At 32.5% G+C, this 16,294-nt stretch overlaps 3 protein-coding genes across 4 annotated transcripts; 2 read left to right on the top strand and 1 right to left on the bottom strand.

Annotated features, from left to right (window-relative positions):
- The first annotated feature begins 5,781 nt into the window (after window positions 1–5,781).
- On the top strand, window positions 5,782–6,667 carry LOC148176914 (uncharacterized). The gene is made up of 4 exons (XM_088033233.1): window positions 5,782–5,854; window positions 5,896–6,133; window positions 6,182–6,315; window positions 6,366–6,667. Exons 1-4 carry the CDS (start codon window positions 5,782–5,784, stop codon window positions 6,665–6,667), a joined length of 747 nt encoding a protein of 248 aa, XP_087889359.1.
- Window positions 6,668–10,321: 3,654 nt separating this feature from the next.
- LOC148176915 (uncharacterized) lies at window positions 10,322–13,029 on the top strand. 2 transcript variants are annotated; one of them, XM_088032693.1, is made up of 4 exons: window positions 10,322–10,481; window positions 10,520–10,596; window positions 10,647–10,780; window positions 10,832–13,029. In XM_088032693.1, exons 1-4 carry the CDS (start codon window positions 10,382–10,384, stop codon window positions 11,031–11,033), a joined length of 513 nt encoding a protein of 170 aa, XP_087888819.1. In that variant the 5' UTR covers window positions 10,322–10,381; the 3' UTR covers window positions 11,034–13,029. The 2 variants fall into 2 exon arrangements, with proteins under 2 accessions (XP_087888819.1, XP_087888820.1); XM_088032694.1 differs by having other exon boundaries at window positions 10,326–10,481; window positions 10,536–10,596.
- LOC148176916 (required for meiotic nuclear division protein 1 homolog) lies at window positions 12,959–14,424 on the bottom strand. The gene is made up of 2 exons (XM_088032685.1): window positions 13,225–14,424; window positions 12,959–13,179 (listed from the first exon to the last, which is right to left on the bottom strand). The coding sequence occupies exons 1-2, from the start codon at window positions 14,197–14,199 to the stop codon at window positions 13,018–13,020; spliced, it is 1,137 nt and encodes a 378-aa protein (XP_087888811.1). The 5' UTR covers window positions 14,200–14,424; the 3' UTR covers window positions 12,959–13,017.
- Between the last annotated feature and the right edge of the window lie 1,870 nt (window positions 14,425–16,294).

A 16,294-nucleotide genomic window follows, 5' to 3' on the forward strand; every position in this document is an offset into this window, starting at 1 on the left:
CTAAAATCTGAAAAATAAACAGTTTAAATTATAAGAAGTGATTGAACGTAATGAACGCAATTCTGCATATACAGGTGTCCCAGAACTCGCGCCCCAGAGAGAAAGGGCTTATGGAGGCAACAATTCTGAACCAAAATTTTGAAATCATAATTTTTTAACTCAGAAAATAATCGAATTAAGATGAAAAAACGGTAGCCAATCCCAAACCTAAACAGAATTTGAAAATTGGTAACGCCATTTACCTACTCCACTTCTCGAATAAGCTTTCGGGATTGGTTGTTAACTTTTTATCAGTTCTTAAATACTATTAAACTTAGTCAATTTTTGTTTTGAAATTTACCATATGTATTGCTGTCGGCACCCTCCCTTGTTCTCTGGGGCGCGAGTTCTGGGACACCTGTATTTGGCAAACGACTAGATAGAACGATGAACGATATGGTTTGATGTAAAGTCATCAATTTCTGAATAAAACTAAATTGCTTTTAAGCCAACAGAATAATTTATATTTAATATTTATTTAAAATATATAAAAACTTAACGAAATTTATCAACTTAATAACAATTTTAAATATTGAAAGAAATTGAAACAATCAATTCTTATCAGACATTTTACATTGAAGTAACTATTTTGTAGTAAAAAAATCTGGTACTTTTATTTATTTCTTTTTTGGTCTCAAAACATTCTCTGCCACTTGAGTTTTCAGTTTCTTTAATGATGAAGATTATTAAATATTCATAATAATTATTGAATATTCAAGCTCAGATTCAAGTTCCTTTTCAAAGCGGCTCCTAGGTAATCCTAAAGATCAAGTCGGAGATTTATGAAATTAAATGTAAAGATTGTGATCAGAAATATATTGGGCAAACAAGAAGGTCAATTTTAAAAAGGTTCAAAGAGCATCAAGCTCATCTCAAATTTGGAAGTTTCGAAAAATCAAGCGTTGACCAACATGTTTTTGACAATGACCACCACATTGATGAAAGTTGTCTTCGTTTAATTAAAAATGTAAATAATTTTAAATTTCTAGACATTTATGAAAGGCTAGAAATATTTAAGAACAAAAATGTAATAATGAACTCCTCCCTCTTCTACTCCCTTCTACCTGCGCCAAAGAGGACGGGTCGACACGCTTTTAGTATTATAAGGACGAATTATTTGATAATTTTTGCTTCTTTATCTAGGGTTTAATCATCGCTCTGATGATGGTAGCATTGCTATCGAAACGCGCGTCAGCATTTTTTTTGACGAAATTTGGTGTTTGGGAATAAATTGTACTTTTGATAATTTTTTTGATAAAAGTCACTAGTGTGATATGAATATATCCGCACAGACCTGTCAAAACTGATTTGTCAGAAACGACCTAACCAATTCATTTTTAACATTATACATGTTGTTTTACATAGAATCGTCTACATATTTGAGACAAAAATTCAAGAATTACATTTGTATTTCAAAATAACTGTCAGTTTGGACAGGTCTGTGCGGATATATTCATATCACACTAGTGACTTTTACTTTCGGAAATGGATGTACAAAAACATGAACCATCTAAATATGTGGAATACGTCACTTTTTTATGAAGTTGTAGAAAAATTACATTTAGAATAGATAAGAAATGAACTATTGTCGAAACTTATGGTTTCTTCCTGATGATGAAAGGTCGTAGGAAAAATAGTGTACATAACTTTCTTGCACTCGTGTAATATCTGCACTCGGCTGGCGCCTCGTGCATCTACTTTTACACTCGTGCGAAATTGGTCACTTTCCGTACTTGTTATGTAAATATCTATTTCGTCAATATTGAACATTGAACAACTGCTACCTACTTGTTTTGCACCATTAATGCGAACTGAAATGATGCAAATCTAACGTAGTTAAAGCACATTTTGGACAATTACCACATGATACGTCTTTGGGTTCCTACTTCGCTGGCACTAATTTGTCATCTATCAAGTTAAGTGTTAATTAATAAGAATCACCCTGTAGCAACGAAATTTATAACATAGAAGGTGACGAAAAAAAAAGCGCCTATGCATGTTGCAGCTACTTTTTCCCTGAGCCCAAAATTGAAAACCGAAACTAAATTTGTGCTTTCTTTTACCTCTTTTTCGTTAAAATTTCATTGTTAGAGATTAGATTTTTTACAGTTAATATCATTAACCAATATTCTGTATCAAAAAAGGAAAAAAAAGTGCTTTAAACCAAATTCCTAGGCTTTTAAAAGTACCATTTCTTAGCTTTGAAGAAACATTTTGTTGCAACATTGTAAATGTAAAATGTAAAATTTTAGAAAGTGTTGAGCAGCACTGCCAAGCTTTTCCTTTGAAAAGAATTCATATTGTAAATAGGAATAGGTTTAGATTAATTATTTTGCTTTAATTTCTGAGATGGATTAACAGAAAAGAACATAATACTATTACTCATGGGCGTCTTTTCTTCATCACCCTGTATTGAGTTGAAAATTGAATAAGGTAATTAAACTAAAATGTAAAAATCTTTTACTAATAAAATTGTACAAAGTGTTTATAAATGTTTCTAGCATCAAGGGTGGCTATGAAATGTCAAAGAAGTTTGCCGCTCATTACAAATGTGTGTTTAGATTTTTCAGCTGACATTTGAAGGTAACCTCAATCATAGAGTAAAGTTAATTTTGAAACCAAAACTATTCTAGTTATGGTTTGAAACCTGAAAATCAAAGATTTGGACACAAAACCGTAACTAAAACGTCGTTGACATGAGTGAAATTTTAAATGTAGTTAAACATAGTTATATTCACTATGAAAACAAAGCGGCAAAATCGAGCATGGCAGGAATTCCAGAGCCACTCTTGATACTAGAAACATTTATAAACACCTTGTACAATAAATCTTAACTCAGAGCTAAATCGCTCTAAGAAAATAAAAATGATTTGAACTACTAAATCAAAACGATTGAATTAAATTTAATAGAAAACGATTAAATCTAACATTTTATCGATGTATACAGGGTCCGGCAACACTTGTGTCCACCCCTAAAATCGTCTTTAATTTTAAAGATAAAATTTTGAAAATTTGCATACGCTCATACTTGACAAGGCTCTAGAAGCTGACTGATTTGTTTTTTATCATTGATAGTTTTGGCGTCGCGTAATTTTTAGTTAATTGTGAGGGTTTATGATATCAATCCCTAATTTAATTTTTTTCAATATAAATGTGTTTAAAATATCTCAGCGTTTTTTTCGCAAATTTTGCATTCAATCTAAAATAACAACTGAGATAACATCTGAGATATTTTTAACACATTTATATTGAAAAAAAAAATTGCATTAGATTAAAATAAAAACTCAGATATTTGTATCACAGTTATGTTAAAATTTAATTCGCAAATATTTCCGCAAAAACTCAAATATCGCTAAAAATTATAATTCTTAGGCGTCGCGACGCCAACCAAACCGTGATAAAAAACAAATTTTTGCGTCAGCTTCTAGAGCTTTGTCAACTATGAGCGTATGCAAAGTTTCAAAATTTTATCTTTAAAATTAAAGACGATTTTAGGGGTGGACACAAGTGTTGCCGGACCCTGTATAGTTATAAAATATATGTAGCAACGATATTTAAATATAGAGGGTGACGAAAAAAAGACGACTATGCTACCTATCATGTTGCAGCTAATTTTTTCCTGAGCCCAAAATTGAAAACCAAACTTTTTGTGCTTTCTTAACTAAAATAATATCCATTCTAAAACATAAAAGCTACTATGGTTAAAATAACCCTAAACGGAACAGTTGGTGAGATTTCAAAATGAAATCTTTAATTTCGACTCACTCTGCAGGAAAACGTAAGAAATAGATAATTTCTACATTGGGAAGTTTCAACAAGACACTAAGAAGTTCTCTAAGGTAAACTAAAATTAAACAAAGAAAATTTATTGGATCAATTCTTGGTGTTGTTGACAAATTATCAAAATTACAATTTATTCCCCAAACACCAAATTTATAAATAAACTAAAAACTAACAAATTATTCGTCCTTATATACTAAAAACTAGTCGACGCGCACCCTTTGGCGCAGGTAGAAGCGAGTAGAGGGAGGAGGAGGGGATGGGGCCGTTGTCTGAGTTCATTATTACATTTTTGTTCCTAAATATTTCTAGACTTTCATAGATGTCTAGAAATTTACAATTATTTACATTTTTAATTAAACGAAGACAACTTTCATCAATGTGGTGGTCAACGCTTGATTTTTCAAACCTTCCAAATTTGAGATGAGCTTGATGCTCTTTGAACCTTTTTAAAATTGACCTTCTTGTTTGCCCAATATATTTCTGATCACAATCTTTACATTTAATTTCATAAATCCCCGACTTTTCTGTTGTTCCTACTCGGTCTTTAGGATTACCTAGAAGACTTTGGAGGCTTGGACCTGAAGTAAAAACTACTTTGAGATCCAAACCCTGGAAAATTCTTTCCAGTCCCTTTGTCACTGAAGGTGAGTAAGGGATGGTGACAAAAGAAGTCTTCTCAGGTGTTTTCTGAAAAGTAGAACATTCATTGACTAATTTCTTAAATCTAAATTTTTTAACAATTTTATCAACAATGTTGGAATCGAAACCGTTACACCTGGCAGCATCTTTAATTAATTTTAATTCCTTTGTGAATCTGAATTTGTTTAATGGAAAATTCAAAAATTTGGTGTTTGGGGAATAAATTGTAATTTTGATAATTTAAACTAAAATTAAACAAACTGAACTGACATTGACAACAAACTTCAAAGTACAGTCCCATGAAATGATGATTGAAAACTTCACTCTGCTTTTACAAAAATCAAAGGTAACTTGCTTTTTATGTTTTGTGAATGGATATTAGAAGCTTTCTTTTTAAAACAATCAAACTCTATTTGGTTAAAATTTTTACAACAATTTTATTGTTAGAGATTAGATTTTTTACAGTTAATGATATTCTGTACCAAAAAAAGAAAAAAAAAGTGGTTTAAACCAAATTCCTTAGGTTTTTAAAAGTATCATTTCTTAGCTTTGTAGAATTTTTTTTAATACTGCAACATTGTAAGCTCTTAATACATATTAGTTGCTTAGTTACGAAGACCACCGAATGTAAAATTGTATTAGAAATTGTTGAGCAACATTGCCAAGTTTTTCCTTTGAAAAAAAATCGTATTGTAAAAAGGAATAGGTTTAGATTAATCATTTTGCTTTGATTTATGAGATTGTTTAACAGAAAAAAACATGTTACTACCACTCATAGGCGCCTTTTTTTCATCACCCTGTGATTAGCTGATGAGTTAAAAATTGTTAGAATTAATCAAACTAAAATGTAGAAATATTTTACTAATAAACGTGTTTAAAGAATAAAATAAAAATGATTTGAACAACTAAATCAAAATTATTGGACTAAATTTAATAGAAAACGATTAAATCTAACATTTTATCGATTTATATGTCTGGTGAGTTCAAAATTAAACAAAATCCTGAAAATTGAACTACTTATTTACATGATTTAGTCAAATTTTATTCACATGTAAGTAGTTCTCTTGACCTAAATATTTTTGATTTCGTTTTATTAACCCCAATGTTGGCATATTTAGGTCAAACTGAACTATAATTTCACAGAATTTAGTCGCACTAAATTAAATTTAATCGAATTTTGTCAAATTCTCATTTTCCGACATGCAGCCAACAATACACCAAATTGCGTCACGCACCAATCGACACACTTTTTAACAAGTTTTTTTCTTTACTAAAACACGCATAAATAACCTCAGCAGTACAACAAAATCATTAATTAAAATGGTTTTTAAACAACTACTTCTCTGGGCCCTGTCCTTCTTCTTCTTGCCACCCCTCAGCCCGCCCCTGTTCCGTGAGTACAATTTTCAGTAACAACTTTCATTGAAATTTTAGCCCCCAGTTTCAAAACATGCAACCGCCACCAACGCGATTTCAAAGACTGCCTGGTGGAAGCGGCGGAAATCGGTGCAAGGCAACTAACTCAACCGTTTCGAGTAATCGGTTTACCGAGCTTGAGAACGGTTTATGTGCAGAATCTGACGGTTTCCCCGGGGAAAACCGTCGGTTTTGAACAGAATTATGACGATTTGAGGTTCCACGGGTTCTCCGATGTTAGATTTAAGAAATTTGAGTAAGTGGAGAGTTGTGGGGTGTGTAGTTAACTTTCGGGGGTTTTCAGTGTAGATTTTGAGAAAAATAAGGTCTTTATGGAGTGCACTTTTCCCGAAGTTACCATGGATTTTGACTACAGGTTCACTGGGAAGATTCTGGAGATGGATTTTCATGGGGAAGGACACGGGAACATTACTTTTGGTAAGAAACTAAACTCTTTGATTTCCCTCTTTGATTTTTCTTCTCCTCAGTTCATCTTCACTTTTCCTTCGTTTTCGATCTTGAAGAGTATCAAGATCGAGGCCGAAACTTTTATAGGATCAAAGATAGTGACTTGTCGATGGACACGGAGCGGATTTTGTCACATTTTGATAATTTGTTCAACGGCCACGACGAGCTTAAAGCCAAATATAACACGGAAATTAACAAAAACTGGCGCGAGATTTTCCTGGATGTGAGAGTGAAGTATGAAGAGATTTTCGGGCAAGTTTTTACGGACGTTTTTGATGGTTTTTTGAGGAAAGTTCCGATATCTGAGCTGTTTGGAGAGTGATTGACAATAATTAGGTTAATCTGGCATTAGTGTTAATTGTGACTGACCTTGATATTAATAAATTATGGAAATGTGCTGATGTAATTTGAATACACCACTTTTTGTCCAAGAACTGGTTTTTCGCATGAGGATTTTTGGCCAAATTTGACTTACTAGCCTTGAGGAATTGTAGCAAATTTATCTAAAGTTCGTCCAAAATTGCCAAAGATTAAACAAAAAAAGATTTGAAAAAACTAACCGTAATAAAAAAAAAATGAGTTGAAGAGAATTATTGTTACGATTCAAATGTCACATAAAATAAAACTGACTGAACTTTTTTCAGTGTTTTCTAAAGCAAATTTCAAAAGTTGTTTAAAGTTGACAAAAATGTCCAAAATAGGGTCGTTATATGGAGCCACAACTATTAAAATCAAAATTCAAGTACTTAAAAACCAATAATAGTCAAAATAGTCAAAGATTTAATCCCAAATATTAAATATATATATATATATATATATTTATATATATATATATATTTATATATATATATATATTTATATATATATATATTAAATCTTTCAAAGATAATAATAAAAAATTGACCCGTGTGCCTAAAACTTATCTAAAATCAAAATTCAAACATGATTCTAAAGTAATAAGTGACAAAATCACAAAATTCGAAAATTATCAAAAATTGTCAAATAATTTGTGTCAAAAAAGTTAAACCTGTCAAAGATAAATGCAGAAAATCTAATATTAGTCAATTTTTAAACCTCGACAAATTGCGTCGAAAACTGTCAAAAATTCTAATATGACAAAAAATTAAGCTTAATTTTCATTATTTAAGTTTTGTCCTAACCAACTAGAAGGAGTTGCAAAAATTATGAAAGTTCGAACTCTCAACAACTAAACATTAAAAAAATGTCAAAAAGTCCAGTTCTTAGCGCCAAAAGTACTCAAAAATTTCAATTAGTCAAGTCACAAGAACATTGATAATAATAAATCACAAAAAAATTAGAAAAGTTCTAATGGTCAGAAACCAATAATAGTCAAGATAGTCAAAGATTAAAAGCCGGTTTACAGAAGCCAAGTTAAATCTTTAATTTTGGTTAAATATTTAACATCTTCTTAAAGTGACGTGATCGTTTTTCCGCCAATCAAATGTCAGCAATCGTCAAATTAACGAGATTAACTTAATTTCAATTAAATTATTATAAACCGGCCTTTAGTGTCAAAAATTAATACATTCAAAGACATATTTCAAAACCAATCAAAGATTGACCCTCAAAAACTGTGCAAAAATTTTCGCAAAATTGACCAAGATGAAACTTCAAAAAACCTTGACAAATATTTGGTCCCAAAAACTAAAAATTGACAAAACTGTCAAAGATCAATGCTGAAGAACTAACATCTGTCAAACTTTGTCAAATATTTAGAGTTAAGAACCAAAATTGTCAAAAATTAAACTTCCACGACTCGATTCAAAACCAATTTTATTAAAAATTTTGAGATAAAATAGTTTAACATTGTTAATGATCAAAGCTAAATAATCTTAAATTGTCAAAAATTAAATTTTCAATCTTTATTATTTAAGTTTAATTTCAATAAAAGCTAGTGAGTTTAAAAAATCGTCAAATTTTGAATTCTAACTAACCAAAAATTGACAAAAACCTCAAAAATCAAGTTGTTAGCGTCAAGAGTGGTCCCAAATTTTAAATAGTTAAATCTCTATAACATTTATATTAATAAATATTAACAAACCACAATAATAATTCAAAAAGCTCAAGTATGTACTTAGGAACCAATAATAATAGCCAATTTTTGGGATTAGTTAACTTTTTTATACCGACTTTTCGTAGTAAAGTTTCTTGGAAAGGCACTGTTTGGAATGAGCAAAATTTTTGATTAATAATAAATTATTGTTAACAATTTTTGACTTCTCTTGAAAGATAAAGAAAGAAAACCTTTATTTTTGACAATTTAAAAGTTTTACGCTTTCATCATTAACAAATCAATAGACTTTGACAAATTTGCTCGGTGTGTGTGGGAGTTTGATTTTGACAATTTTTGTTTTCCAAAAGATTGACCAATTTTGGTTCTTTACCATTAAACTTTTGAATTTTTGTCAATTTTTAGTTTTTGGAACAAAATATTTGTCAAGTTTTCACAATACATACATACTTTATTTTTGTCAATTTTCGAAAATTTGTGATTGTTTTTTGATGGTCTATCTTTAATTGTTTTAGAAAAATTTAATTTTTGGTTTCAATTTTTTGTTAAAATGTTAACAATAATTTATTATTAATCAAAAATTTTGTTCATTCCGAAAAGTTAACTAATCCCAAAAATAGGCAAATATGAAGTTGTCATTCAAAATAATTATCGTCAATAATAATAATTGTAGAAGATCGAACCAAACTTAATAACAAAAATTTTTCCAAAAATTGTCAAAGATTAAGTTCCAAAGACAAAAAATATGAGACTGACAGTGTGAGTTCTGGAAACCGAGCGTCGTTAAAATTGTCAAATATTGTTAATGTCAAGATTTAAGCATTTTAAATTGTCAAAAATTAAGTTTTTCATACACATTTTTTAAATACAACTTTCTCAACATCAAAAAATTGACAATATTTTTTGAAAGATCAAATCGTTAGAGCCAATAGTAGTCAAAAATTCACAATGGTAAAGACCCAAGAAATCAAATTTGTCAAAAATTCAGTTTGTTGTTTTGTAGTGTTTTTCAAAAATATTTTACTATTAATTCGGTCTAAATAGGTAGACAAATCCCGTAAATTGGCAAACATGAAGTAGATACGCAAAGACAATCATTGTCAAAATAAAAATAAAAATTTGTTAAAATTGTCAAATATTCAGTACCAGAACTGAAAAATTGTTTCAAATTGTCAAAAATCTTAAACAAAAATGCTTAAAGGTCTGGTCATTAGAGCTAAGAGTCAAAAAATGTCAATGATAAAGTTACTAAAGTCCAGCTCATTGCTATCAGTCCACTCTCCTGTGTAAATTTTCGAAAATTCTTGGGTGTAAATCAGGCTTTCAATTTTTTAGGGAAAAAATTAGGGGAAAATTGAAGGTGCCGATTTTTGAAATTAACACGTTGTCAAAGTTGATTGTATTAATCAATAATTAATTAAAAATTTGTTGCAAAAGAGAGGCTTCAACAGAGATTTAACAAGTTTTGGCAATTTTGGGTAAAACGATTAGCTTCTACGCATGCCACTGTTGCGTCAAGGTCAAACGCTGTCAACTGTTAACTGTTTCGCTGTCAACTGTTACGGATGAAAATTACTAGAGGCTGCTGCCAACTTAACTTTTTAATGAGTGGACCGATAGTAATGAGCTCTGGTATTCAACGCAAATTTGTCAAAAACTGACAAACATTTTGTTTTGTATAGTTAAAAATGGTACTTAATGAATTCCAAAAATTGACCACCATGAAGTACTCAAAACCAATCATGGTCAAAAATTCTCAAATATTGTCAAATATTAAGAACCAAAAACTATTTTAAATGGTCAAAAAATCATATTCAAATTTACGGAACTCATCGTCAGCGGTCTCTGTCATTTATCATTTGTGTATTTTATTGGTTGCATACTTAATAACAATTACAAACAATTTGATTAGTTACGTTTATCAGTGTTTATTATTAAACGATAAACAACTTAATTAACTTGTTGATAAAACTGAAAAACGCCAACAAAAATAAGGTCACAACAATGTTAACACATCCCGTAAAACTCTACATCTACGAACTCTCCCCAGCCTCCCAAATATGGTGCAAACACCAGTACCTCCAACTTCTCCCCCCGGAAACAAGTAAGTATAGAAAAAACAGTGTTTACAACCCCAATCAGCTGTTTTACACACAAGCGTGGTGGTGCACGAGACCGAATACAGCTATGGAGAGCACGGAATAGAAGAACACGAACCGGTAAGTCCCCTACCACCTCGTCCCTCTAATTCTAACTTCACTACTTGTAGAAACTCAGACCCCAGTGCGATGACGACGACTTCGAAGAAGCAGTCAGCTGCATTAAAATCCTCGGACAAACGGAGTTGTCCAAACCGGAAGTGGACGCAATTGTTAAGAAAATGAAGCACGGGAGCGACTGGCTGTGGGTGATTCGTGCATGTACTATTCAGTTGTTTTAATTGTTGTCTTTTAGGTCCTTCAAGTTCAACTCGGTTGAGCACAACTGTCACCACTTTTCGGGAGTTTTAGGGGCGTTGTTGTGTGGAGAGAACGCAGTTTTACCGGCGGAGATACGCGACTTTTGCAGCCTTTTGGTTGAGTGTCGCGAAGAGTGGATTGAAGAGTTCTTCGTGGAGGAGCGCGCAAGCAACCAGTTATACACCGCAGCTCATTGATCACATTGAAGCCACTGAATCTACAAGGTGTTTATAAATGTTTCTAGCATCAAGGGTGGCTATGAAATGTCAAAGAAATGTGGGTTTAAATTTTCAACTGACATTTGCAGTTAACCTCAATCATACAGCAAAGTTAATTTTGAGGTTCGACAAGTTTGAGCATCATTTGTGCTAATTTATGCTGTGATTTTTAAATTCTGTGCTCTTTTAGTTTTTGAGTTATTACTAAAACAAAAGTGATGCTCAAACTTGACGCCTAGCATCATAAGTCACCAAAATTAATCAAATTGGTCTTATAATTTTGTACTAATTCTGTTCTAATTTGTGCGCAACTTTTAAATTCTGTGCTCTTTTCGTTTTTGAGTTATTCCAAAAAACGTACAAAAAAAAGTAGGCAACTCAAAATACAGATTTCAACGAATTTTCTTTCAAGAAGCGTCAAATATTTGTGTTTGAATAGAGCAATATTCTCTAAAGACATTATTCTAACGCGCCTGGCCAGTTCTTACTCAGCAAATTTTTAAATTGTGAAGAATATAAAGAGCGTTAATTAAGTTATGTATGTATATTTAGTATGTCCGGTAATCAAAACAAAGATTTTTTAATTCTAAATATGAATATCAATCATTTGACGATCGTTTAAAGAAAATTCGTTAAAATCTATATTTTGGGTTGCCTACTATTTTCTTACATTTTTAAATAACTCAAAAACGAAAAGAGCACAGAATTTGAAAATTAGCACAGAATTAGCACAAAATTATCGCGTATTACTTAAGCTGTTTTGAGATGCAAGATGCTCAAACTTGACGCTTCTTTAAAGAAACTTTGTTGAAATCTGTATTTTGGGTTGCCTACTATTTTTTGTACGTTTTTTGAAATAACTCAAAAACTAAAAGAGCACAGAATTTAAAACTTTCAGCACAAATTAGCAAACAATTATAAGACCAATTTGATCAATTTTTATGACTCATGATGCTAGGCGTCAAGTTTGAGCATCATTTTTGTTTCTTGAATAATTCGAAAACAAACAGAGCACAGAATTTAAAAATTGCAGCACAAATTGGCACAGAATTAGCACAAAATTATGGCATAGGTTTGAACTTTTTTGCGATGTATGATGCTCAAACTTGACGGACCTTTAATTTTGACAAAAAAACTGTTCTAGTTATGGTTAGAAACCTAAAATCAAAGACTTGGACACAAAATCGTAAGTGAAACGTCGTTGACGTGAGTGTCATTTTAAGTGTAGTTAAACATTGTTATACAAGGTGTTTATAAATGTTTCTAGCATCAAGGGTGGCTATGAAATGTCAAAGAAATTTGCCACTCATTACAAATGTGGGTTTCGGTTTTTTCAACTGACATTTGCAGTTAACCTCAAACATGAAGCAAAGTAAGTTTTGAGAAATAAACTGTTCTATTGTATATCCGGTGAGAGATTGGGACATTTCGACAGTTGACATATAGGTTGGCAGCAAATTATGCTACAAAATACACTAAAAACACTAAATTCCTACGCGAAATGGGTTGACAGGGTTGTCAGTAACTAGGGTTATTTTGTTATTTTAAATTTCGCGCGTATAGTACACTTTTTATTGCGTAGATTTAGTGACTTTTCTGTCATTCAAACTCTCGCTTTATGCGGTTTGTAACCTGAAAATCATAAACTTGGACACAAAACAGTAACTGAACCGTTATAGTTATATTCAATATGAAAACAAAGCGGCAAAATAGTGTACCACGGGAATTTCGTAGCCACCCTTGATGCTAGAAACATTTATAAACACCTTGTATTCACTATGAAAACAAAGCGGCAAAATAGTGCATGGCAGGATTTCCAGAACAACCCTTGATGCTAGAAACAATTATAAACACCTTGTAGTGGGGGGAACGTACGATACACGTTCGCAACTAAAAAAGCGCGATATTCAAAAATACTTTATTTCCCTTATCTCCAGCGAGTAATAAATCAATAAATATAAAATTACGACATGAATCTATCGACATAATGAATGGTCTCAAAGGCAACTTCCACCATAATAAGCACGATGATCATCCACTCCAACCGTATGTGATGCTTATCGCTCAAATGTGTCGAAAGAAGTTCAATTAACTCCACGCAGTGATTGATTTTCTCGTTCATGACCTGAAAAACTCCTCAATAACTCTCAGAGAAACCCCTAAAACTCACCCTCGTCCTCTTAGTTATTGCGAAATAGTTACAAACTTGGAGGTACAGCGCCTCCAATTGCTCGTTCTCCCAGTAAAAATCAGGCGTGTCTAGTAAATCCGAGCCGAGATTTATTAGATGTCTCAAAGCAAAGAGCTCTCCGTGTTTTCGCAGGACTTCTTCGCGGGTCATTTTGATTTTGTTGCCTTTCTTCAGATCTTCCGTGACGAATTCGATTGTGTCTATGTACTTCTCCAGGGAGGCTTCCCATATAGCTAACTTCACTGATAACGACATCGCGTTGGAGAACGTGTACTTGTCGAGAGTGACTTCGCTGTCGACTGTGGTAACTAGAAGGTCGCCGTCCTTCGCTAAAGAACTGGGGGCGTTTTCCAACTGGTGCCTGTACGTCATCTTCTCGTTTTCTTCGTGAACCATACTCTCGGAGTAACGATCAAACTCAAACTCCCGTAAAAACTCCAAAACATTGCTGCTCTCCAACTCTGTAACGTTCCAAAAGACCACACTTCCCTCCCTGAAGAAAAAAATCTCGCGCGGTTCTTGATCCACTTGGATTTTAGCCACGGCGTGGACCACATCTGACGTGTTTTTTATCTCCCGAGGCTCGTAGAGATCCAGTTTTTTGAGCCCCTGCACCAGGCGCTCCAAGTTATACTCTTCGGCGGTGGCGAAGGCAAGCACGTTGTACACCCCTGGGGGCGTCTGCACTTCATCCTCTAAAATCTTCTTCTTTCTAATGAGCCGCCGCTTCAACTGCAGCGCTGAAATGTTGTCCTGAATGCCGGGGGAGTTCGACGAAAATGGCTTGCCCGGTAATAAAGTGAGGTTAGGTTTAAACGTCACACGAGGGAGGTTTTTGACGAAATTTGGAGACTTGGCAAAGGTGTGGGTTAAGAACACTGTTTGAAGGCGAAAGGGTGACTTTCTTGGGGCTGTCAGTACCCGCAGAACCGCGGTGGTAAACAAATTTGTCATCGTCGTCGGCGGAGAAGTAGGGTTATGTTGATGTGACGTTAGGTAATGATAGGACGTAACCGAGAGGCAATTTCGGATTATGTTTCAAATTTGTAGAAATTAATGGGGGTGGTTGAGACTGAAAAGCGTATGGAGGGCTCCACAGTACGTGGTTTTTGATTTTTCTTTGTGGGGCTAACCTCAGGACATTTTCGATCTAAAACTTGTCAAAAAAAAATAAGTAACTAAAACTGTCAAAAATTGAATCTCGAAAACCAAAAAAATTACATAAATTGTCAAAAAAAACAAATCTTTGTCAATCTCTCTTCTAAAGTCGTTTTTTTATTAAAAAACCACCAACACCGCACTCTCCCACGACTTTACAACCGGCAACGTCGTAAATGGTGACTTTTTGGTGTTAAAATCAAATAGGTCAGCTGCCAAATTGACAATTTGATTACACAAAACGGCCTTTCAGGCTGTGCCGAGTCTTTTCACTATTAAATCCTCTGATTTGCAATCCAACAGGCTGTAAAAGAAACGTCTTTACCGGAAACACTGCGTAATTTTCAGAAATGTCAAAAATTTGACAACTATTTTCTCACCAAAAATCTCCCTAGGCAACGTTGCCGGTTGTAATGCAGGGGAAGATTGCGGTGTTGGTGGTTTTTAAAAAAAAAAACGGACTTTAGTCGGTTTAGATTGCGAGTGTCCACTTTGACAGTTATTTTTGTAAGTATTTAAATTGAAATCTTGATGAAATAATCTTGGAAATTTTAAGATAACATGGTTGGCATCATAGTCCCCCTAAAATTTGACATTTGTCAATTTTGACATGAAAATTGCTGTGCATCAAAGTTAGGGGAAGAGCACTGAATATTGGATGGTTGCCTAATATTAACTCAGTTTGGAAAAGCGAGCCATTAGTTACCGCGACGTCATTGGCTGCGATTTGACAAGATTTCAGGTCATAGATTCCTCGCACGTGTCATTTTTTCAATATGGCGAAAACAACAACACGAAAGTCTTTTGTGCTAATTTGAAAATTTAGTTTGCGCGGGTTAAATACGATTATTTATTATAAAATTTGAGTTAATGGGTAAGTAATTCATATTTAATGTTTGTTTTATAGTAAAAATCAATAAAAATTAATAATCTGACATAATGAATACCGAATTTTTCTCTCCAAAACAAAGTATGCTAAATACCTAACATTAGATACATTGGTGCCCTTAATATTAAATTTCCAATATTAAGTAACTGTGTAATTGAATGTTATACAAAATGTTTATACATGTTTCTAGCATCAAGGGTGGCTTTGAAATGTCAAAGAAATTTACCGTTCATTAAAAATGGGGGTTTAGACTTATCAACTGACATTTGTAGTTAACCTTAATCATAGAGCAAAGTTTTGAGAAGAAAACTGTTCTAATTGTGGTTTGCAACCTAAAAATCAAAAATCGTAACTAAAACGTCGTTGACGTAAGTAACATAAATAATTTTCAAGATATGTAATTATATTCACTATATTCACTATAAAAACAAAGCAACAAAGTCATTTATAAACACCTTATATTGAAGGACGTCGTTGACTAGATTTTTATTAAATATGTATTACGACTCATACTCAATTACTTGTTCATTAAAATACAATTAAACCTTAGAAATAAATAAATGAAAATAATATTTTTATTTTTATTTTTGGGTCCTATTATTGCATAACCCATATTCGGAGCTTTAATACTCATTATTGGATATCCAATATTAGGAATCCTTTTTTTTTGAGGATCAGTTTTATGACAAAATACATATTTGTCGATAAAATAAAAATCGTGTATTATTTTGTAATTTAAGCGTATCGATCATAAAGTAAACATTTCAAACTCAATAAAAATAAAAATTTAAATGATTCAATTTAAAAGCAAAAATATTGAAAATATTTTTTTTAAAGTATTCAATATTCGGTGTTCTTCTCCTACGTATATAATTAATTAGTGGTCCTTAAACATGTTCCAAATGAAGAAAAATTTTCCTCAGATACGATTGTTGTTTAAAAATGGTAACAAACAAATTTATTTACATTAACAGAACTCACACGATCGTCATTTGTACCCCA

Source organism: Gnatocerus cornutus, chromosome 3, assembly GCF_029298725.1.
Source record: "Gnatocerus cornutus isolate USDA-ARS CGAHR chromosome 3, icGnaCorn1.1, whole genome shotgun sequence".
NCBI classification, from domain to species: domain Eukaryota; kingdom Metazoa; phylum Arthropoda; class Insecta; order Coleoptera; family Tenebrionidae; genus Gnatocerus; species Gnatocerus cornutus.